The 25,308-nt window shown below is 40.0% G+C and overlaps 1 protein-coding gene across 6 annotated transcripts in view; it reads left to right on the forward strand.

Moving 5' to 3' along the window:
• The window catches only part of RAD52 (RAD52 homolog, DNA repair protein), a 37,682-nt gene that overhangs the window by 5,699 nt on the left and 6,675 nt on the right, over positions 1 to 25,308 (forward strand). For 3 of the 6 annotated variants that reach the window (XM_059184446.1, XM_059184451.1, XM_059184445.1), the window contains 6 exons: positions 8,286 to 8,390; positions 9,640 to 9,741; positions 10,314 to 10,407; positions 10,579 to 10,646; positions 13,346 to 13,464; positions 14,557 to 14,632. In XM_059184446.1, the coding sequence (XP_059040429.1) occupies positions 8,304 to 8,390; positions 9,640 to 9,741; positions 10,314 to 10,407; positions 10,579 to 10,646; positions 13,346 to 13,464; positions 14,557 to 14,632 (546 nt within the window). In that variant the 5' untranslated portion in view covers positions 8,286 to 8,303. The remainder of the gene's footprint in view (positions 1 to 8,285; positions 8,391 to 9,639; positions 9,742 to 10,313; positions 10,408 to 10,578; positions 10,647 to 13,345; positions 13,465 to 14,556; positions 14,633 to 25,308) is intronic. The other 3 variants (XM_059184447.1, XM_059184448.1, XM_059184449.1) reach the window with 3 other exon arrangements.

The raw sequence follows: 25,308 nt of genomic DNA on the forward strand, positions 1-25,308 counted from the left end.
GTCAGGTTTACAAACTTCACAGCACTCACCGTAGCACATATCTTCCCCAATGTCCATAACCCCACCACCCTCTCCCTCCCTCCACCAACCCTCAGTTTGTTTTGTGAGATTAAGAGTCTCTTATGGTTTGTTTCCCTCCTGATCCCATCTTGTTTCATTTATTCCTTTCCTATCCCCCAAACTCCCCACGTTGCCTCTCAACTTCATATCTGTTTGTAGTTTTTAGTGGGAAGATCTTATATATCTTTCATTAAATTTATTCCTAATTATGCCTTTTTAACTCTAATGTAAGATGGAGTCATCATTTTTATTGTTATTTTGTATATAATGGGCCATTTTTCTTTGACTGCTTCCCAGATTTTCTCTTTATTTATTTTTTTCAGCAGTTTGCCTACAGTGTGTCTAGGTGTGATTTTCTTTGTTTTTATTCTTCTTGAGGTTTTCTAACCTTAAATCTATAAATTTATGCCTGTCACCCAATTTAGGAAATTCCAAGTCATTAATTTTTTTTGGTACTGTTTTGTTTTCCATTGGCTTTAACCTCTTTTTTTGGGACTTCAATTATATTTGTGTTAGCTGTTTTTATATTATTCTACAGGACCTTGAGACTCTCATTTTCAGTTTGTCTTTTTCTCCTTTTCAGATTATATAATTTCTATGGCACCATCTTTAAGTTCATTGACTCTTTTTTGTCTTTAATTTTGTATTTTGTGAACAGGATTGATAGATGGTTTATCAATTCCTAGTTCAAGAACAGTTCCTATTCTTTTGGAAGTGTAGTGAGTATGGTTTCTTTATTAGAAGGCAAAAAAGCCAAAAAAGGGACATGGTTATATGTCCTCTGATTTTGAATTTTCTCTTGTCTTGTAGGATCTATACTCTGCCCTCTCTGTTCTTCACAGTGTCATTTCAAAAGGCACCTCATTCTTTTTTGCCCTCTTCTCCCCGGAAATACGGGCTTTCCAAGATTGCCTCCTTGAGTAGTGTATATGCTTTTTTTCATGGACTGCTCTGACCTACCAGAACTCTGTCAGTATCTTCATTCTTCGTGTAGGTTATCTTCTGGAAGCAATTTTAGTTCCATCTTTGGCTCTCTATCCTCCTCTCTCTCCTGTGCATTTCTCTTCCCATCCATGTCCCTCCTTCCTCTCTTTGAAGAGTTAAGATGTGCATTTGAGAAATATCTCCACCAGAAGTTGGTGTTTATTTTTTCTAATTTCAGGCAATTTGAAGCTTGTAGTATTTTCAGTCTTCTCATTATATTAGAAGATACAGGATATTTGTGGTTTTATTTGTTCCTCTTTTTGGTCTGCATTGGTTGTATTGGGATATTTGGATTTATATAGGTGCCCTAACTGTGGCTGTGCAGAAAGTCTTTCCTAACATTTTATTTTGAAACATTTGAAGCTTTCAGAAAAGTTATACAAGGATTGCCTGCATATCCTTCACTTAGATTCATAAATTTGTTACTTTATCTTCCTCTCCTCCTCTTTGTGCATGTGTGTGCACACACACATTTTATTAGTTGATTGATTTGAGAGTAAGTTGCAGAAAACATGGCAATTCACTCCACTACTTCATCATATATCTCCTAAGGACAAGATCATCCTCTTACATAACTCTGATGCAAATTTAACAACAGTGCAATGCATTTGAATAATATGCAGTCCATCATCCGAATCCCCTCTAGACTATCCTTTACAGTTTTTTTTTTCCCCGATCTAAAATCCTTTCAAAGAACCACAATGTAGTTGTAGTTGTTGTGTGTTGTGTGTCTTTAATCTCTTGATCTAGAAGAGTTCATTTGCTTTGTTTTATTCTATATTTTGCTTTGTTTTATTTATTTATTTTTTAAGTAATTAAAAAATTTTTTTTATAAAGATATAATGTATTATTAGCCCCAGGGGTACAGGTCTGTGAGTCACCAGGTTTACACACTTCACAGCACTCACCAAAGCACATACCCTCCTTTGTTTTCCTTTTTAAGACATTGACATGGTGTGAATCCAAATGTTAGAGGTTTCAACTTGTCTAATTATTTCCTCTTGATTAGAGTCATGATTAAATTGGTAGAAATACTCCTTAAGTGACGTTGTGACCTTTTTAGTATATCCATCAGGGAGCTTATGATGGGACTATCACTGGCAACATTATGTTTGATTACCTGATTAAGGTAGCATCTACTAGATTTCTCCATTGTAAAGGTATCTTTTGCTTCCTCTATATTTTTCTTCAAACATACGTAGCTTATCTGAGAGAAGAGCCCAGGATGTGCGGTAGAGGTGAGGGGAGTGAGACAGGAAAGAAAGGGCATTTATCAGAGGGTGAGGTGCATGGCCACGCCAGTTACCACTAGTGGGCAACCAAACCTAATTTCACTGGGAAACTCAAGCCAATGTAGAACTCACAGCTCAGTGTTATCTCACAAAGTGGGTAAGAGATCTAGGGTCTTTAAACACCAGCTCCCATCAGTCAGTAGTGGAGGGCTGCTCCCAAGGGCATCGGTTCTCTGGTGCTTCCAGTGTACCATGAACAGGCACAAAATGGGCCCTGGATGCCAAAAAAGGCCCTCAGATAAAGAGATACAAATGTTGGCATTTGGCAGTTAGGCCTAGGTGCACGATTGTGGTAAGAGCTGAAGGGATAGTTAGCAGAGTGTCCATGGTATCTCTATACCTGGGAACCCCAGAATCTAGACTTGAGGCAAAACCTTATGTGCTATGATTTCTTCAGGAAGCAGAAGTGAGGAAAGGGAGATTGAGGAGAGAAGGAAGATTAAGTCATTTCAAGGGGACATTTCCAAGCTGGCCACCCCTTGATTAACAAGTACAACTGACTGCTTGATCTCTTAATGCTGTCTCTCAGAAGCATGTATGAAGTCTGTATCCCAGGACAGCCCCCTGGGGGCTTCCCACCAAAGAAAGGAGGGAGAAGAATTTAACCCTCAGCTTCTGTATCTCATCGGTAAAAGGTTTGCCGCATGCTGTATTCCCTCCCTCAGATTTCCAGGTTGTGCATGTGTGGGCATCAGGTGGGTCCCACAGGTTATCACACCTTCAAGGTGAGAGGGGAGCCCCGGGAGGGAGTGAGAGGCAAATGGCATGAGCAGGAGGTGAGGGACTGGTGGACGTGCCTCTGTGCATTCAGTTAGAACTCAATGCGTATTTGGTCTATCTCATGGCAACCGGGGTAGAAAAAGTAGTCAAGGGCCTCAGATATCGGCAAGGCCAAGAAGATTTGAGGTGCTGCATAAGATATGCCTGATAAATGTGGAAGACTCCAGATTTTTGTTTAGCAAGTGTGCACATACACACACACACAAAACATACATGAACTTGATCACATACAGGAAAAAGAGTTTTCTGTTGTTGGTGGTGATCCAGTCAAATTTTACTTCCTTCCATATTTTTTGATATATGTGTAAAGCTTTCTATAATAAAGATGTTGTAATTTTATAATGGGAAAATGATTGTAGACAGTTTTAGAAAGGAAGGCAGTCAGCTTTTTCTCAAATAGTAACTGGCAGGGGAAAAAAAAATGATTCCATGTTTTACTTTGTGGGCAGAGATGAAATTGTCCTTTTCTGTGATAAAAGGTTGACTCTTCTAAGATATTGTTTAGAAAAATAGCAAGTTGCTTTTGAAGTGTGAGAAATATAACTCTTGCCTTATAAAATCAGTTTCTAAGGAATTAAAAAATATACTTTGTCTCTGTATCCTACACTATGTACTTCATCATCCATCCATCCATCCATTCATTCACTTAATCACTCACCCAATGAATGCTTCCCTTCCTGACCCCTTAGGGGGAACAGGTTACCATGCTGCTCACTGAGGGGCCAAGAAGAATCAAGAATCTCCTGCCTTCTAAGGGCTCACACTGGAGTGGGGAAAGCAGATGAAAGAGACAGTACTCACCAAATGCTTTCTTATACTTCTAGCCTCCACTGCCATTAAGTGGGAGCCTTGTGACAAGTTCTGTCCAGTGAACTGTGACCAGAAGTGATGCATATCGCTTCTGGCCTAAGGCAGCTATGAACCCGTGTGACTTTAACAACTCTTTCTTCCCTTGCAGTGATGACCTTGGAGGTCACATGTGCTTAGATGACACAGCCACCGGTTGGGCAGGGCCACCAGACTGGGTACCTGAAGGAATATAAACCTTCATTGTGTTATTTTACCTCCTTTTTTTTTATTGTGGCAAAATATACATAACAAATTTTTAACCTTTTTTTTTTTTTAATATTTTATTTATTTATTTGACAGAAAGACAGTGAGAGCAGGAACACAAGCAGGGGGAGTGGGAGAGGTAGAAGCAGGCTTCCCACTGAGCAGGGAGCCAGATGTGGGGCTCGATCCCAATCACCACCAGAGCTGAAGGCAGACTCTTAACGATTGAGCCACCCAGGCGCCCCATATTTTTAACCATTTTTAAGTGTGTAGCTCAGTGGCTTTGGGTATATTCCCAGTGTATTTCCCTTTGTTTTTTTTTAACAAATAAGTGGACAGGTGCTCATTTGAGACTTTATAAATCTCCCCTACAACTTTCTTGTATCTAGTGATGATTTCTGCTGGGTGCTGTTATTATCACATTTTATTTTTTAAAGATTTATTTATTTGAGAGAGGGAGTGAGTGAGAACGAACCCGAGCTGGGGGAGGAGCAGAGGAAGAGAGGGAAACAGACTCCCGGCTGAGCAGGAAGCCCAGCGGTGGTTGATCTGGGACTCCAGGATCGCGACCTGAGCCAAAGACCAGCACTTAACTGCCTGAGCCACCCAGCGTCTCTTATCCCATCATTTTAATATGATACATTTATAAGGTTGATTTTAATAATATTCCCCTTTACAGATGGGGAAATTGAAACACAGAAAGTTTGAGTAATTGTCCAACTTAACGTGTTGGATGGAGGGTGATATTGAACCACATCTGACTCTAACGTTCAAAGTGTGCTTTATAGCAGGGGTTGGTACACTGTGGCCTGTGGACCAAATCTGCCACTTCTTTTTGTGATAAAGTTTTACTGGGACACAACCACACCCATTTGTTTACATATCATCTGTGGCTGCTTCCACACTAAAATGCCAGAGTTACATAGGTGTGACAGAGACCATATAGTCTGCAAAACCTAAAATACTATCTGGCACTTTAAAGAGAAGGTTTGCAGACCTCTGCTTTATATAATAGGTCTTCAATTTTTTTTCTTTTTATTAAAGGCAGATGCGTAATGACTGAGCCACCCAGGGACCCCATAGTTGTGTTCTAAATATGGTCCTTATTCCACTATTTCCTATTGCAACAATTTTAAGTTTTGTTTTTGTTTTTGTTTTTTGTTTTTTAAGTAATCCTGTGCCCAGCGTGGGATTCAAACTCACAACCTGAGATCAAGAGTTGAGTGTTCTACTGGCTGAGCCAGCCGGGCACCCAACCTGTTTTAACAGATTGTGTGTGTGTCTGTGTATGTTCCGGTTTCTCCACATCCTTGCTAATGTTGGTTATTCTTTTTTACTGTAGCTATCCCAGTATGTGTGAAGTGTTTCTTTTTTTTTCAAGTTTTTATTTAAATATAGTTAGTTAACATACAGTGTAATATTAATTTCAGGTGTATAATACAGTGATTCTGTTTTAACAATTTTTTTAGAAGTTTATTTATTTATTTAAATAATCTCTACCCCCAATCTGGGGCTGGGGCTTGAACTCACCACCCTGAGATCAAGAGTCACATGCTCTTCTGACTGAGCCAGGCAGATGGCCCTGTTGTAACAATTTTAGACACTAATTATTAATTAACCTAGTATATGTCACTCTTCTACTTTCTTAGTGCCAGGTTAGAAATAGTTAATTGTTCTTAGTTGAAATGTAATGTTTTGTGATCATTTAAATGATTTTTTGCATTTTCGTCATACTACAGTAAGAAAGGTAAGACGCACTTAGCAATAGCTAACCTTTCAATACTTCCTGTGTGCACTATTCTAATGCAGTTTTCATGCAGTATCGTGGTAATCTCGACAGAACCCGTAGGAAATGCAGGTATTATTACTATGTCCGTTTTCTAGATGAGAGGACATCATTTAGAGAGATGTAGGATTTTTCCCTTGGTCAAGCACCTACTGGGTATTTGCCAGAAACCGACCTTTGGAACTTGAGCCCCCAAACGCTGTATTGTGGTGTGGTGGGGAATGTTCTGCCACCGGGCATTCCTAGATTTGTAGTTTTACTGTCAGCAAATAACCTGAAGACTACAGCATACTAGTGTGCTGAGGCACAACACTTTTTTTTTCTTTTTGTCAAGTACTGTTTATTCTGCACATACCCACAGCCAGTTTGCACCAAGCAATTTCATTTTACTAAAGGAGGCAAGGGTCAGGTGGTGTCAAGAAAGGTGACCTGTAGTAAAGAACAGGAAGGCAACTATTGGGAGCAAATAAATTTTCATTTTTTGTGAACACCAAAGAATCCTGCAGTGCTACCCCCAGCGGCTGCAGTCCCGGGCCGCACGTGTGTGCACTCCTTTGCAACTGGTCCTGTGAAAGCAGACCTTTCATTTTGCCTTTACTGTTTTCTGTGACCCCCATGTTATCTTCCAAAGAGAGAAACACACCAGCTTCTCACCAGTAGGGACTTCCGTTGTCCAGTTACCTGCTGGATATACCTTCTTTCTGAGCTCTGGTTTGCCTTCCTTCACTGTGGTGGTCACCATGTCACCCCCACCAGCAGCAGGAAGCCTGTTCAGCCCCTGATCCCCCTTGCCAAGATCATCTGCAGATTTTTTGGCTCCTGTGCTGTTAGCACAGTTGATCATGGCTTCTACTGGAAGAGCCAGGAAATCCGGAATTTCACACCGGAGGACCCACCATGTCCTCGCTTCCATGTCTTGAACTCTGGAAAGGGACAGAAAGGCTGGGGCCCAGCACTGAATCCATCTGATCTGAGACAGGTGTAGGGATAGTCAGGTAGTGGGTCAGCCAGTGGCAAATGCTGCTTCTGAGGGTAATTCTGTTTACTAATGGACTGTACATTTGCATAGTCTCAGTCTAATGCACTGGCTCCCAAACTTGAGGCGGGGTCAGAATCACGTGGTGGACTTGGGCAAGCACTAACTCCTCAGCTTTGCCTTTAGTTTCTGATCCAGGAGGTCTAGGGTAGGACCTGGCGATTTGCATTTCTAATAAGTTCCCAGGTGATGCTGATGCTGCAAAAGACCTAACTGGTCTAATGCTTTATTCTTCCTGAATATTAGGGCCATCCACACTGCCATCTCTTGCTCTTTAACTTTCCTTTTAGTCTCCTACCAGCTCCTGGAAAGCAGGTGAGTTATTGTGGCTTTTACTTTAAAAAAATATATATTTAATTTATTTATTTGAGAGAGAGAGAAAGAGAGAGAACACAAGCACAGGGAAAGTCAGAGGGAGAGGGAGAAGCAGCTTCCTTACTGAGCAGGGAGCCCAGTATGGGGCTTGATCCCAGGATACTGAGATCATGACCTGAGCTGACCTGAGTTAGGCAGTTGCTTAATGACTGAGCCACCTAGGCACCCCTGGCTTATACTTCTCTTTTTGACCCCACTGAAGCCAGAATCATGTTGTTCATATATGAGGTAGTAATGAGTTGATTGATTACTCTCCCTTGGAGTGTTTTTGTAATTTTGACTTTTTCAATTATAAACATTGCAATTATAATGCGTTATAATTAAAAAATCACCTTAAATAACACCTAATGAACATTTTATGGTTTGTTTTTCTAAGTAGGCTCCTTGCCCAATGTGGGACTTGAACTCATGACCCTGAGATCAAGAGTCGCATGCTCTGTGGACTCAGCCAGCCAGGCACCCCAACCCTAGCCAGAATTTTAACAGAAAGATAGAAGGATTTTTAGTGCCATGTTGGATGATCGCTAAGCACTGAGGAACTTAGTCCTTGATTGGGGCAGTGCTTACAAGAAAAGCATTGGGGTGCCTGAGTGGCTCAGTTGTTAAGCATCTGCCTTCGTGGCTCAGGTCATGATCCCAGGTTCCTGGGTTCGAGTCCCACATTGGGGTCCTGCTCAGAGGGAAGCTTGCTTCTTCCCCTCTCATTCCCCCTGCTTGTGTTCCCTCTCTCACTGTTTCTCTGTCTCTGTCAAATAAATAAGTAAAATCTAAACAAAACAAAACAAAACCCACATTAAGTGTTAAGTAAATCGACTTGTAGGATACTACATTTGGATGCTTTAGTCTGATTTTGTGTGGAGGCTCTTGCTTTTTACCTTCAGCATTCTTTGAGATCTTTTTAAATTTTCTCTTTTTATAGAGGTCACCTGGAATCAACATGTCTGGGACCGAGGAAGCAGTTCTTGGAGCCCGTGGCAACCATCCTTCTGTGGCTGGCGGCAACTCCGTGTTATGCTTCGGACAGGTAACTGTGTTTTCCATATCTGGGAAGAATGAGGTTAAGTGAAAAGGTAGGAGAAAGTAGTTTGTAGGGCATAATCATGTACGTGGAAACTATTTACGGTCAGTGGGTTTTCCATTCCGTGCATTATTTGGGACTCTGAGGAACTCTCAGGGCATCATGGAACTGTAGCATCTTGTAGTACTGGGGATTACATTGAGATTTACCTTTTGTTTATTTTTTTGATACATTACATATTCATATGGCATAGCATTCAAAATGAAACGTAGACTGTATGTGAATGCAAAGTCTTGCTCTTTCCCCATCACTCCTGTCTACATTTCACCCAGTTTCAAGGATTCCAGTGTCCTATTCTTTGTGGCAATATTCTGTACGTATAAAAGAGATTCTTGCTTTGTCCCCTCGAGTCCATCTTTGTCTTTACCATAGATCTGTTTGTGAAAATTTATTTCATTTATTTATTTATATTTTAAAAAAGATGTTATTTATTTATTTGACTGAGAGACATCACAAGTAGGCAGAGAGGCAGGCAGAGAGAGAGGGGGAAGCAGGCTCCCCATTGAGCAGAGAGCCCGATGCTGGGCTCGATCCCAGGACCCCGAGACCATGACCTGAGCTGAAGGCAGAGGCTTAACCCACTGAGCCACCCAGGCACCCCCAATTTATTTCATTTAAATAGGACAAGGGGGAAACTACCAAGGGAACAGTAGTCAAATAAGTAGTGGTATATTTATGTATGTATAGGATGGAAAAGTGTTGAACTAGAGAAGAGGTATGTCTCCTGCTACCTTTGGGCATAAATGTCATATACAGACTCTGAGGTGGCACTTTTCAGTTTACCAATTCTGACTCGAGAAAATTTTGTCAGGAGGGTGGTGGCACCTAGGGCAATGCCTCTCAAAATGGGGCCCAGTGACCCCTGGGGTCAACCAGACCTCTCCCGAGTCCACGGGGTCAAAAAGATTCCATAATAATACTAAAAAACTTCTTGCCTTTTCCTTTTCATTCTCTTACAAGTGAACAGTGAGACTCTCCAGAGCACACACAGCCTGGGGGGATACTGCTCTGATGGCTTATGGAAAGTGTGCCTTAGAAGTTTCTCAGTTTTAATTCCTAGTATTGGTAGATAAAACCCATGTAAACAAGAGCTCTTAGGGCCCTCAATACTTTTTAAGATTGTAACAGGGTCTGGATACTTGCTGGCATAGGAATGGGGTAATGTCAGTTTAATTTTTCCTTTTCTGGATTGCAGTATCAGTACACAGCAGATGAGTACCAGGCCATCCAGAACGCTCTGAGGCAGAGGCTGGGCCCGGAATACATCAGTAGCCGCATGGCTGGAGGAGGCCAGAGGGTAGGAGAGATGACATGCTTGAGAAGTGGGTGCCCCTCTAGCTGGCTACTCAGAGGATCTTTCTCCCTCTCTGGGTCCTCATGGATTCAGAAGGTCTCCTGCTCACTGTTGCTAGATGTTTCCTAGTGTCTTTGGGAGGGGATGGGTTCCAGCTGGCATTGTCATCTGAAGCCACCCAAGTGTTGTCTTCCATCTTGAGATATTTATACCATCTTTTAAAAATGTTTCTTTTGCCCTTTGCTTCTAATTTTATGTGTATATTTTTGGTCTCCTATAATATATGTCAGCCTGAGACTTGTACTTTTTTGGAAGCTGTGAGTTTTGGAAACTGCTAGGTGAGTGGGTATCTTTCTACTCTGAGTCTAATCCCTCCCCCAAGACAAAACACTAGTTCTAATTGGTTCCTTCTGGAAGATCTTTGAAATCAATTCACTGAGAATTTTCCTGGAATGTTAAAGGGCAGTTTTGCCAAAAAAGCTGGTAAGGAGTAAGTTAAGTAAATTTTGATTCTCATTTAGTATGGCAGGGACTTTTAACCAGCTCCCCCCCCTGCCTTTAATTTCTCTTCCCAGGTATGTTACATTGAGGGTCACAGGGTAATTAATCTGGCCAATGAGATGTTCGGTTACAACGGCTGGGCACACTCCATCACACAGCAGAATGTGGGTGAGTATGTTTCCTGGCAATGGTGACTTAATTTCCTTTACTTTGGTGCAAATTTCTGATGAGAGTATTTTGTGGGTGAGGATGTCGGTGTATTTTGTTGCTGGTAGGAGGAATATGGGTGAGGCACAGGGGTCAGTATCCTCTTCAATTGGTTCTCTTTCCCACTCCTAGATTTTGTTGACCTTAACAATGGCAAGTTCTACGTGGGAGTCTGTGCGTTTGTGAGAGTCCAGTTGAAGGTGAGGGTGATGGAGCAGACCCGCTGCCTCCAAGGGCCGGGTGGGTGGTGACAGAGAATGAGCAGGTAGAGAATTCTCTGGACTGGGCCTAGAGAGCTGGGGCTCAGCCAGTGTTCCTTAGACATTCTTACTCACGTGCAACCTAAATGAATGCTGAAAAATGCGTGTTTCCTGTACATTTTAAGTTGACACCTAAAAGGTTTCACCATAAGTACAAATGCACTGTAAGTCCTCTGCATTTCAAAAGTTTGCACTGCACCCCTTTGCTTTTATGAAAACCTATGCTGGTACCTGTTTTCCCTTAACTGAAAGCAATCTAGAGAGGATTTTCACTTCTATGAAAAAAAGCACACCTTGGTGGCAAGAGGGGCCCCGCTGAGTCCATCCCTGGGAACTACACTCACCATCTTGGCATCGAGCTGCCAGGGCTTTGAGCTCTGTCCGTGAGCATCTGTGCTCTAGCTCCATTTATTGTGTGCATCCATTAGCAAGATGTGTCCTTATGTTATCAGAAAAGCATAACTGGTTATTTTTTGGATCTGGAAATGCTGAGAGATTTTTCCATATAAATTAATGGCAATTCTTTGCTTTATACTATTTTGGCTTACGGAAGGTTTTATGAGAATGTTCGTTCTGCTTTCGGATAGCAGGGGAAACCTGTAGTTACAACGGTATGTTTTTTAGTGTATTGTAAAATTTGACACTCTAAAATCTGTTACATCTTTCTCTTCCTTTTTTTATTCAAGTGTAATTAACACCCAGTGGTATATAGGTGTCAGGTGTACAATATTGTGATTCAGCACTTCGATACATTTTTCACGACTCATCAGGATAAGTGTATTCTTAGTCCCTGTTATTTCACATTTCTTTTCTTGTTACATCTTTTTAAAATGTATCAATGTATTTTATTTTATTTATTTATTTGACAGATCACAAGTAGGCAGAGAGGCAGGCAGAGAGAGAGGAGGAAGCAGGCTTCCTGCTGAGCAGAGAGCCCGATGCAGGACTTGATCCCAGGACCCTGGGATCATGACCTGAGCTGAAGGGAGAGGCTTTAACCCACTGAGCCACCCAGGCGCCCTGTATCAATGTATTTTAAATATCATAAACGATTAAATACTATGATCCACTTAAAAAAATACATGAGCAAGCTATTCTTTAGTCATGAGAAATTTTACATTTTTTTCTTCTCAAACTGATATTTCCATTCTGTCTCCCCATTGGCTTTTGTCCATATACATGTATAAACAAAATATATGTTGGGAATATATATTATGTATATATATTACATGAACACATGTAATATTATTTTTATTAATAACCTTAGCATATTCCTGTGTGTGTGTGTGTGTGTGTGTGTGTGTGTATGTATGGGCATATAAATGTAATTTTGGGGGGTAAATTTTCAGTGACCTTAAGGCTCTAAATTTTAAAAAATTTCTTCTGGATTGAATTACTGTTACAGATATTACTAACACAATTGATCAGTCAGTTGGGTCTATGAGGGGGACAAAATAACTACATCAAAATTTATATACTTAATAAAAATAAATTTTTATGGAAAATGCATTTCTTAATGAGATGGATGAAGCTTTTTTTTTCTTTCTGGGTGGTTTATATTTCCATAGTTTAATATTACTTTTTTTTTTTTTTAAAGATTTTATTTATTTATTTGACAGAGATCACAAGTAGATGGAGAGGCAGGCAGAGAGAGAGAGAGAGGGAAGCAGGCTCCCTGCTGAGCAGAGAGCCCGATGCGGGACTCGATCCCAGGATCCTGAGATCATGACCCGAGCCGAAGGCAGCGGCTCAACCCACTGAGCCACCCAGGCGCCCTGATATTACTTTTTCCTAGATAGAACATTCAGCATTAATTCTATTCTCACTTCTTATTTTTATAAATAGTACTTGGGACACCTGGGTGGCTCAGTCAGTTCAGTGTCTGCCTTGGGCCCAGGTCATGATCCCAGGGTCCTGGGATTGAGTCCTGCATCGGGCTCCCTGCTCAGCGGGGAGCCTGCTTCTCCCTCTGTCTGCTGCTCCCCATGCTTGTGCCATGTCTCTCTCCCTCTGACAAATAAGTTAAAAAAAAAAACAAAACAAAACTGAGAAACCTTACTCACATAAATAAACTGGGAATGGAGAGAATTTTGTTGCAGTATCACCATTTCTTTGAATAAGCTTTCTGAGTTATATCTCAGAAATCAGAGTGCTATCCAAAATTACATTTGGTTCTCTGTCAGCTAATAATTTGATCAGGTATACCTTCATTTTTGATGAAAGCCAGGAAATGGATACCACCTGACCTGTGAAAAGATTTTTTGATTTGCTAGCCAATCGTTAAGAGTCTGTTAAATACAGTATTTCACATTTTTCTTTTGTTTCATGTCCCAGAGGTTTTTATACCTTGGGGCAGTGAACCTTAGGAAGATTTAGGGTGGGTTAGCTATGTACCTTTTTTTATGTGCACTTGTAAGTGGGTACAGAGAATTGTCTTGTACATTTCCAGGCAGATCAGGTCAAGGACATAGCACTAGAAATGAATTCTCTTCCAGCTCTCTGTGCCCGTGTGCCCTTTAGCAAGGCGCCCAGGTTCTGTGTGCCCTGGCGCAAATGCCCTTGAGGGTGAGGAGAGCTGTGGAGCCAGGACACAACTGCAGCTCTTCACGTTGGACTCTGAACTCCTTTTCTACCTGTAGGATGGTTCATATCATGAAGATGTGGGCTACGGTGTCAGCGAGGGCCTTAAGTCAAAAGCATTGTCTTTGGAGAAGGCCAGGAAGGAGGCCGTGACAGACGGGCTGAAGCGGGCGCTGAGGTGAGCACGAGGGCTGGAGTCTAACCTGCGTCAGTTGTGAGACAATTCATTCACGTGGTACAAAAAGTTGTAATAACCCAAGCCTCACTCCCTCCTTGTCCCTGTCAGCCCTGTTTCCTACACTTTGAATTTTCCCTGTGGTTCTTTATGCTTAGGTCTCACTTCTTTGAGAACAAGTGTTAGAATACTACATTCGCGGGGCACCTGGGTGGCTCAGTGGGTTAAGCATCTGCCTTTGGCTCAGGTCACCATCCTGGAGTCCCAAAATCAAGTCCCACATCAGGCTTCCTCAGTGGGGAGTCTGCTTCTTCCTTTGCCCCTCACCCCACTCGTGCTTTCTCAAATAAATAAATAAAATCTAAAAAAAAAAAAAAAAAAAAGAATACTATATTCTCTACTCTGTACTTGATTTTGCTCACCCCCATCTCAGTTGTGTGTCTTGGAAACCTTTCCACACGAGGACAGAGATCGCTTTCCCATTCTCTTTAAAACACCTAAACAGTGTTTCCTTGGGTATGTACAACTAAGGTGCATAGAACAGGGTTTTGTTTGTTGTTTTTTTTTACACTTTTTTTGGGAGGTCATACATGGCCTTTGAGAATTGACGTGAATTAAATCACACATGTAATGAACCTACATTAAAAACTTGAGGTGCTCTAACCTGTGCGGGAGGCCAGATGTTCCAAGTAAAGAACTTCAGGCATGGAGGATGGTGTGCCCTAAGTGAGTTGCCCACTATTACTGGGGAATTGGAACCGCCCCTGAAAAAAGAATGGCAGGAGGTAGCTCATGGGGTTTTGCAAATGTTTTCTTAGTCTTTTGGACTTCCCTGCCTCTTGTTGGGGGCAGAGACTGGTGACTGCTGTGCCACATGCTGTACTGAGACCCTCATACAGTGCCTGAAAGTGGCAGGTGCCCAAGAAGTGTCTCTGCATGTATATTGAGGTCCATCTCCTCTGCCGCAGTGGAGAAGCACCTTGCCACAAATGTTGTAACTGTTAACTATGTTCTCTGATATTGACACATAATCATTCTCAACCTGTTTCGTTCTTTCTTTCTTTCTTTCTTTCTTTTTTTTTTTCTTACCCTTAGAAGTTTCGGGAATGCACTTGGAAATTGTATTCTGGACAAAGATTATCTGAGGTCACTAAATAAGCTTCCCCGCCAGGTATGTTAGAAATGGATGAATGGAATGCATCACAGTAAAGATAGGACCAGTGCCCCAGGGGCATGGGTTGAGTATCTGGAGGGAGAAAGAAGAAGGGGAGACTCAGCCCTTTTGAGGGTCTGGAATGTGTATTTCAGACTTGTTTGCCTACCAGAGCCAGCAGGAACCAATCACCGAATTTTCCAGCTGAAGAACTTAAAGCCTAGAGAATCCATGCTACTTGTTTTCTGCACAGAGAGCTGTGTTCCAGAATGGTGTGTGAAACCTCCAAAGGAGCACAGAGCTCCCTGCAGCACCCCTCTGGTTCCTTAGAAACACTCAGAAAGAACCTCACCTTCTCAGCCTGCGTCTGCGCTCTAGGGGTCATGGCCTAGGTCCCCTTTTCTCCACCTGAGCCTGTCACATGAGCTGAGCCTTTGGAGGGGGTTCTGGGATTACGCAGCCCTGGACTTGCTCTTGGCGGGGGCTGTGGCAGGTAGTGGTGCATTCCGGTAGGTGGCGAGTGGCTGTTGTCAGAGCCTCCCTGCAGCGCTGCAGCCCAGGGCAGCATTCCCTGGCCTGTCCTTGAGGGCTGCTGGTGGGGGATGCCCTGGCAGAGGGGCGTGGCACTTGGCAGCTGTCAAAACGCCACACTTTCCCTTGTTAAAATCCTTTCTATGTGTTGTTGGCCTCCATTTGCTTATATCTTGTTAAGGACGTTTGTGTCTGTGTTTATGAGTGATATTAGGGATGTTTTTTTATTGTGGTAAAAAAAATAACAAAAGTTCACCATTTTAGCCATTTTTAAGTGTACAGTTCACTGATGAAATAGATCTCCAGAACTTTTTAATGTTGGGATTCTGCCACTCTATACCCATAAGGACAACTCTCCTTTTTCCCCCCTTCTCAGCCTCTTGTTACCACATTCTACTTCTGGTTCCTATGAATTTCCTGTCTGGTTTATGTTGTCTTAGCACAACGTCCTCAGGTTTCATCTGCGTTGTAGCCTGTGTCAGAATTACTTTCTTTTTTTTGGTGCGTCTGGCTGGCTCAGTAGAGTGTGGGACTCTTGATCTCAGGTTGCTCTACAGCCCCAGGTTAGCTGTAGAGATTACTTAAACATAAAGTCCTTTAAAAAAAAATTACCTTCCTTTTTAAGGCTGAATAATATTCCACTGTAGGTACACACCATATTTTTTATTTTTTTAAAGAATTTATTTATTTATTTGTCAGAGAGAGAGAGAGCGAGCACAGGCAGGCAGAGTGGCAGGCAGAGTCAGAGGGAGAAGCAGGCTCCCTGCCGAGCAAGGAGCCTGATGTGGGACTCGATCCCAGGACGCCAGGATCATGACCGGAGCCGAAGGCAGCTGCTTAACCAACTGAGCCACCGAGGCGTCTCCACACCACATTTTCTTTATATTTCCATCAATGGACATTTGGGTGGCTTTCATCTCTTGACTTGGGAATAGTGCTGTTATACACATGGTTTTGCAAATACTTCTTCAAGACTTTCCTTTCAGTTATTTTGGTTATATATCCAGAGGTAGTGTTGCTGGAGCATATGGTAGTATTTTTGTTTTTTTTTAAACAGAGCTGAAGCTCACCACCCTGAGATCAAGACCTGAGCTCAGATCAAGAGTAGGACACTTAACTGACTCAGCCCTCATGTGGTAGTTTTTTGAGGAATTTCCATAGTGTTTTCTGTAGTGGCCACACTAGTGTTCAACCAACAGTGCACAAGTGTTCCATTTCTCTACAGCCTTACCAACACCTGTTATCTTCTGGGTTTTTTGATAGCAGCCATCCTAGTGGGTGTGAGATGCTATCTTATTGTGGGTTTAATTTGCATTTCTATGATGATGAGTTTTGATGTTGAATGTCTTTTTATTATGCTTTTTGGCCATTTGTATATCATCTTTGGAGAAATGTCTGTTTCTTTGCCCATTTTTTAATTGGGGATTTTAATATTTTGTTGTTGGGTTGTAGGATTCTGCATATATTCTGAATACTAACACCTTATCAGAGACATGATTGCAGATATTTTTTCCTGTTTCATAGGCTCCCTTTAAAATGTTTAAGTTTGACATTGTCCCATTTATATATTTTTGCTTTGTGTTTTTGGTGTCATATGCAAGAAATCATTGTCAAATCCAATGTCATGAGCTTTTCCCCAATATTTTCTTCTCTGAGTTTTATGGTTTGTGTCTTATGTTTAAGTCTTTAGTCTGTCTAAACTTATTTTTGTTTATGATGTAAGATACCAGTCTAATTCCTTCTTTTGCATGTGGATATCCAGTTTTTTTCAGCATCATTTATTGAAGAGACTCTCTTTTTCCCATTAAGTGGTCTTGGCACGCTTGCCGATATTCATTTGATCATATACGAAAGGGTTTATTTCCGGGCTCTCTATTCCATTGGACTGTGTGTCTGTATTTATGACAGTATGACATTTTTTTTTTTTTAAGATTTTATTTATTTATTGACAGAAATCACAAGTAGATGGAGAGGCAGGCAGAGAGAGAGAGAGAGAGGGAAGCAGGCTCCCTGCTGAGCAGAGAGCCCGATGCGGGACTTGATCCCGGGACCCCGAGATCATGACCTGAGCTGAAGGCAGCGGCTTAACCCACTGAGCCACCCAGGCGCCCCAGTATCATATCATTTTGATCACAGTTTATTTTGAAATGAGAAGGTATGAATCCTTCAACTTTGTTCTTTTTCAATGTTGTTTTCACTATTTGAAGTCCTTTGAGATTCTATATGAATTTTAGGATGAAATTTTTTTTGTTTATGCAAATAATGCTATGGGAATTTGGATAAGGTTTGTATTGAATAAGTAGTTTGGGGATCTTAACCATATTAAATTTTATGAACATGGGGTGTCTTTCCATTTATTTGTTGCTTCTTTAATTATTTTCAGCAACCTTTTTGCAGTTTTCAGTGTAGAAGTCTTTCACATTCGTGGTAGTTAGGTTTATTATTAAGTATTTTGTTCTTTTTGATGCTATTGTAGATGGATTGTTTTCTTCATTTTCCTTTTGGATTGTTCATTACTAGTGTACAGACAGAAGTGATTTTTGTGTGTTGATTTTGTATACTGCAACTTTTTATTCTAACAATTTATTCTAGCAATTTTTTTGTACTCTCTAGGGTTTTCTGCACATGAGATCATGTCATCTGCATCTAGAGATAATTTGACTTCTTTTACACTTTATTTCTTTTTCTTGCCTAATTGCTCTGGCTAGGATTTCCAGTATGTGAGTATGAGTAGTGAGAGTGGGCATCCTTGCCTTGCTTCTGATATTATAGGAAAAGCTTTCAGTCTTTCACCATTGAGTATGTTGTTAGTGGTGCGTTTTTCATATATGGCCCTCATGATGTTGAGGTATATTCTTTCTATTCCTAGTTTGTTGAATATTTTTATTGTGAAAAGGTATTGAGTCTTACCAAATCCTTTTTCTGCATTAATTGAGATTAGCATGTGCTTTTGTCCCTTCTTTCTGTTACTGTAGTGCATCACATTGATTGATTTGTGGAGTTGAACCATACTTACATCCTATGAATAAATACCCCTTGGTCATGGTGTATAATTCTTTTAATGTGCTATTAAATTTGGTGTGCTAGTATTTGGAAGATTTTTTAAAAAATAATTTTTAGTAAATTAATTTATTTGAGAGAGAGAGAGTGAGCACACATGCATGAGCTGGGGGAGGGGCAGAGAGAGGGAGAGAAGCGGATTCCCTGCAGAGCATGGAGTCCAACCTGGGGCTTAGTACCATGACACCTGAGATCATGATCTGAGCTGAAATCAAGAGTCAGCTGCTTATCTGTCTGAGCCACTCAGGTGCCCCTGGAGAATCTTTGTATTAATATTCGTAATATTTTTCCATAGTTTTCTCAAAGTGTTTTTCTCTTGTAGTATCACTGGTTTTTTTGTTTGTTTTATTTTTATTAAGTTTTTTAAAATTTTAATTTCAGTCCAGATAACATATAGTGTTACATTAGTTTCAGATGTACAATATAGTGATTCAACAATTCTATATATTACTCAGTGCTCATCACGATAAGTGTTATGTAGTGTCATTGTTTGACTTTGGTATCTTAGTAGTAATACTGACCTTATAGAATGAGCTTGGAAGTGTTCCCTCCACTTTAGCTTTTGGAAGCGTTTGAGGAGGATTGCTGTTAATTCTTTAAATGTTTGGTAGAATTCTCCCACGAAGCCAGTTAGTTCTGGGGTTGTTGGTGGTGGTAGGTTTTGGAATACTGATTTAACCTCCTAACTAGTTATTGGTCTGTTCAGATTGTCTGTTTCTTCAGTCTGGTAGGTTGTATGTGTCTAGGAATTTGTCAATTTCTTCTAGGTTATTTGATTTGTTTGTATATAATTGTGCAGAGTATTCTTTTTTTAAAAGATTTTATTTATTGGGCGCCTGGGTGGCTCAGTGGTTAAAGCCGCTGCCTTCGGCTCAGGTCATGATCTCAGGGTCCTGGGATCGAGTCCCACATCGGGCTCTCTGCTCAGCAGGGAGCCTGCTTCCTCCTCTCTCTCTCTGCCTGCCTCTCTACCTACTTGTGATTTCTCTCTGTCAAATAAATAAATAAAGTCTTTAAAAAAAAAAAAAGATTTTATTTATTTATGTGACAGAGAGAGAACATACACAAGCAGGCAGAGCAGCAGGCAGAGGGAAAGGGAGAAGCAAGCTCCCTGCTGAGCAGGGAGCCCAACATGGGGCTCTGTCTCAGGACCCTGGGATCATGACCTGAGCCAAAGGCAGAGGCTTAACTGACTGAGCCACCCAGACGCCCCTGGTCAGGGTAGTCTTATAATCTTTTTAATTTCTGTGGCATCAGTAGTAATGTCCCTATTTTCTGATTCTAGTTATTTGAGTCTTCTCTCTTTCTTTTCTAGTTAATCTAGTTAAGAGTTTATCAATTTTGTGGATCTTTTCAAAAAATTGTTTTGTCCCTTATTTCTTCCTATTGCATTTCTGTTCTCTGTCATGTATCTCCATTTCTTTCATTTTCTCACTAGCTCATGTCCGCTATAAATCTACCTGTTAGCACTGCTTTTGCTTCATATCATAACTTTTGGTGTTTCTTATTTTCATTTGTCACAAGATACTTTCTAAATTCCTTTTTGACTTGTTCTTTGACCCATTGGTTATTTAAGAGTGTACTGTTAATTTCCACATTTGTGGATTTCCCACTTTTTCCTTCTGCTATTGATTTCTGGTTTCATACCATTGTGATCAGTCAGCATACTTTGTATGATTTCTGTATCCAATTGTTTAAGACTTGTTTTGTTGCCTAACATGTGGTCTCCCCTGGAGAATATTTCATGTGTACTTGAGAAGAATTTATAACCTACTGTTGTTGTGTGGAGTATTCTGTATATGTCATATATATATATATATATATATATATATATATATATATATATATGTATATTCTGTATATGTCGTTTAGGTCCATTTGGCTTATAATGTTCAGATCCTCTATTATTAATCTTCGGTTTATTCTACCCATTATTGGAGGTAGAATATTAAAGTTTTCTGCTATTATTATATTTTGTTGCTGTCTATTTCTCTTTCCAGTTCTGAGAAAGTTTCCTTTATATATTTAGGAGCTCTGGTGTTTAACAATTACAAATATTTGTAATTGTTATACATATTAAGTGAATTGACCCTTTTATCATTATATAATATTCTCCTTGTCTCTTGTTACAGTTTTTTTTTACTTGAAGTCTGTTTTGCCTGGTATTAGTATAGCTCATCCTGCTCTCCTTTGGTACCAGTTACATATCTTTTCTCATCCTTTCACCTTTAGCCTGTGTCCTTAGATCTACAGTGAGACTCTAATAAAAAGCATATAATTTTACATCTGTCCAGCCAATCTATGTCATTTGATTGGGGTGTTTAATCCATTTACATTTAAAGTATTACTGTTAGAGAACAACTTATTGTTGCCATTTTGTTGTTGTCTTATAGCTTTTTTTGTCCCTCTTTTCCTCCCTTACTGCCTTCCTTTGTGTTTTGTTTTACTTTTGGGTAGTGACATGATTTGATTTCCTTCATACTTCCTTTTGTGTATATTCTAGAGATAATTTCCTTGTGATTATTATTGCAATTATAAAATATCTTAAAGCTGCAGCATTCATTCTGTTTTAAACTGATAACAAGTTCACTTGCATACAAAAACTATTCCTTTTTTAAAAAAAAGATTTTATTTATTTGAGAGAGAGTGAGAGAGGGCACAAGTTGGGAGTGGGTAGAGGCAGAGAGAGGGAGAAGCAGACTCCCCACTGAGCAGGGAGACTGCCATGTGGCTGGATCCCAGGACCCTGGGATCATGACCTGAGCTGAAGGCAGTTGCTTAACTAGCTTAACTAAGTGTAATTAGTGGCTTCCCAGGTGCCCCCAAATCTATTCCTTTACAACTCCACACCTGCTCCACCTTATCTCATTGATGTTAGAGACTACATCTTTATATATTGTATATATATACAATATATATACAGAGATTTACAGTTATAAAAACTATAGTTGTTTTAAAAACTTCTATATTCATTATATAGTTTTAATAGTTTTTTCATTTAAATTCTGTGTACCAAAAGGATATTAATTCAGGCTTTATATTTATCTATGTATTTACCTTTACTGGAGAACTTACTATATTTGTGTAGCCTTGTATTAGTGTCTAGCATCTTTTTTTTTTTCTCTGAAGAACTCCTTTTAGCATTTCTCCTGGAGCAGGTCTAGTGGAAATGAACTCCCCCTGCTTTTGTTTTTATGTAAAAGTCTTAATTTCTCTATTTTTGAAGGATAGTTTTGCTGGATACAATATTGTTGGCTGAGCTTTTTTCTTTCAGCACTTTCAATATATTATCCCATTCTGTTCTGTCTGGTAAGAGGAAATCTAATAATCTTATGGAGGCTTTCTTGTATGTGATAATTTTCTTTTCTCTTGCTGCTTTCAAGATTTCTCTTTGTCTTTTGACTTTTTAGAAATTGAGATATAATTGCAATATAACATTATTTTAGTTTCAGGTATACAGCATAATGATTTGATATTTGTATATATAATGAAATGACCATTATATATAAGTCTAGTTAACATCTATCACCAAAGCTAGTTACAAAATTTTTTTAGAACCTCCAAGATTTACTTTTAGCGATTTTCAAATATATATTAGTAGCTGTAATCACTGTGCCGTATACTATATTCCCATGACTTACAACTGTAAGTTTGTACTTTTTCACATCCCCCACCCCTATTTTGCCTGACACCTGCCTCTCCCTGGCAACCACCAATCTATTCTCTGTACCTATGAGCTCTTTTTCTTTTTTTCCCCCAGATTCCACATATAAGTGAGATGATATGGTGTTTGTCTTTCTCTGATTTATTTCACTTAGCCTAATGCCCTCAGGGTGCATCCATGTTATGGGAAATAAAAGATTTCCTTCTTTATGGCAGAACAATATTCCATTATGTATTTACTACATTTTCTGCATCCATTTATCCGTGGATGGAGACTTAGGTTATTTCTGTACCTTGGCTATTGAAAATAATACCACAGTGGACATGGAGTACAGATAGCTTTTCGAGTTAGTGTTTTTGTTTTCTTTGGCTAAATACCCAGAAGTGGAATTGGTGGATCACATGGTAATTCTATTTTTAATTTTTTGAGGAACCTTCATAGTGTTTTCCACAGTGGCTGCCCCCATTTTCATTCCCACCAACAGTGCACAAGGGTTCATCTTTCTCCACGTCCCCTCCAACACTTCTTTCTTACCTTTTTGATAATAGCCACTCTGACAGGTATCTCATTTTGGTTTTGATTTGCATTTCCCTGATGGTTCGTGATGTTGAGTATCATGTGTCTGTTGCCCATCTTTGTGTCTTCTTTGGAAAAATGTCTGTATAGACCCTGTGCCATTTTTAATTGGATTATTTGCTGTTTTTGCTAGTGAGTTGTGTAATATTTTGGATATTAACCCCTTATCAGTTATATTGTTTACAAATATTATGTATATAATATTTATATTTATACAAATATTTATACAATATTTGTAATATTGTATATTTACAAATATATGTAATATATGTAAAATTTGTATTACCTTTTCATGTTGGCAGTTTCTGTTGCTGTGCAGAAGCATTTTAGTTTGTTGTTGTTTTTAAAGATTTTATTCATTTATTTGACAGAGAGAGATCACAAGTAGGCAGAGAGGCAGGCAGAGAGAGAGGGGGAAGCAGGCTCCCTGCTGAACAGAGAGCCCGATGCGGGGCTCGATCCCAGGACCTTGGGATCATGACCTGAGCTGAAGGCAGAGGCTTAACCCACTGAGCCACCCAGGAGCACAGAGGCATTTTAGTTTGATGGAGTTGCGCTTGTTTGTTTTTTGCTTTTGTTGGCTTTGTTTTTGTGTCAGATCCAAAAAGTCATCACCAAACCCAGTGTTACGGAGCTTATGTCCTGTATTTTCTTCTAGGAGTTTTATAGTTTCAGGTCTTAACACAAGTCTGTACTTCATTTTGAGTATATTTGTGTATTGTGCCAGATAGTGGTCTAGTTTAATTCTTTAGCATGTGCTGTCCAGTTTTCCCAACACCATTTGTGGAAGAGACTGTCCTTTCTACATTGTACCTTCTTGGCTTTGTCATAAATTTGTTGATCGTATAAACATGGGTTTCTTTCTGAGCTATTTTGTTCCCTTGTTTTAGGTTCCTGTATTTATGTCAGTAGCATGCTGTTTTGATTACTGTACTTTGTAGTGTAGCTTGAAATCCAGTAGCATGATGCCTTCCACTTGTTCTCAGGTTTGCTTTGGCTGTTCAGAGTCTTTTGCGGTTCCATACAAATTGTAGGATTGTTTGTTGTGTTTCTGTGGAAAATGCCATTGGATTGCACTGAATCTGTAGATTATTTTGGTTTGTTTGGAGATTCTAACAATATTAATTTTTCCAGTTCACAGCATGGAATATGTTTCCATTTATTCTTTAGTTTCTTTCATCAGTCTTATAGTTTTCACAGTTACATGTCCTTTACCTCCTTGGTTCCTTTATTGCTAAATGTTTTATTCTTTTTGTTGCAATTATAAATAGGTTTGTTTCCTTAATTTCTCTTTCTGGTAGTTTGTTTATTAGTGTACCATCTTTGACTTCTGGCCATTTGATTATATGAGCCTTTTGCGTTTATCCTAGGTTTAGTTTTTTGAGCTTCTTGAATTTGTGTGTCTTCTCTTTCCTCAGATTTTCGAAGTTCTAAGCCATTAATTCCTCATATAATCTCTCTGCCCCTTTCTTTTTCTTTTTCTGAGACTCTTAATACATAGTGTGACAACTGTCCTAGAGGCCCCTTAGGCTCTGTCATGTTTCTTCATTCTTCTTTTTGCTTTCTGATGAGATGATTTCAAATTATCTGTCTTCTTGTTGCTGATTCTTTCTTCTGTCAGTTCAAGTCTGCTGTAAAATCCCTCTAGTTACTTTTTCAGCTCTTACTATATTTTTCAGTTCCAGAACCTGTTGGCTGTTTTTCTTTGTTGATATTCTTCTCATTTCATTCATGCATAATTTTCTTGATTTCATTTAGTTGTGTGTTTGCTCTCTTAGCTGATTAGGCATCTTTATGACCATTATTTTAAATTCATTGTTAGGTACCACGTAGATTGCATTTTGGGAGGGTCAGGTCAATTTTTGGTTTCATTTTGTTCCTTTGTTTGGGCCACATTTCCCTATTTCTTTCTATGCCTTGTGATCTTTTGTTGAGATGTGGCATTTGAGGAAACAACCACCTGTCCCAGTTTTTATGTATTGCTTTTGTGGAGGGGAAGACCTTTACCAGTAAGCCCAGCTAGAGGTCCTAGGACCTCTCAAACCTTTTGTGATCTCCTTCTCCTTCTGGCATCTGACTGTGTCACTGTAGCTCCAGTGTGGTCTGGTGCTCATCTCTGTTTCTAGTGACTCTTAAACTCTGCTGGTCCCATCAGTGTGCTGAGTCAGGGAGACAGAAACCAGTGCCTCGGGCAGCTCCCAGACAAGCCACAACAGTGGAGGCATAGTCTACTCTTGTGTTTTCATCCCCGGAGGAGAGCTCAGGATGGGAAGTTTCCTCCTGGTTGTACTGCTCTATGCTGGGTGAGGGCAGGGGTGTGAGTGGGCGTGCAAAATAACATGAATTTTCCTACCCCTTTTACTGGAATCCTGTCTTTTTTTTTTTTTTTTTTTTTTTCCTTATCTTGGTTTTATGCTGGCCTGAGTCCTGTAGCTTCTCAGCTGGTCACTGGGGTTCTCACAAAGGTATTCTAGTCTGTGTCTAGTTAGGTAGTCTAACTAGATGCAGGGTCTACTCTGTAACTTAACTCAGTGTCTCTAGGAGGAGGGGGCACCTGGAGCTTTCGAGTATACCATTTTGATAACATCCTTCTCCTTTTCTCCTTTCCTTTTCTTACCCTATTATTTTTTAAAAGATTTAAAAAAATGAAGTGCAACATATACACAGAAAACTACATAATTCATAATAGCACAGTCTGATGACTTTTTAGAAGTGAACAGTTACTTATCTCCCAGATAAGAAACTAAAACTTACCAGCATCCTAGGGCCCCATTTGCCCCTCCCATTCACTACCTTGACTTCTCTTTTGAAAAGGAAATGTTGTCCTGACTTCTCTATTCTGACTTTCAGTGTCTTAGAATTT

Source organism: Mustela lutreola, chromosome 8 (genome assembly GCF_030435805.1).
Source record: "Mustela lutreola isolate mMusLut2 chromosome 8, mMusLut2.pri, whole genome shotgun sequence".
NCBI lineage: Eukaryota > Metazoa > Chordata > Mammalia > Carnivora > Mustelidae > Mustela > Mustela lutreola.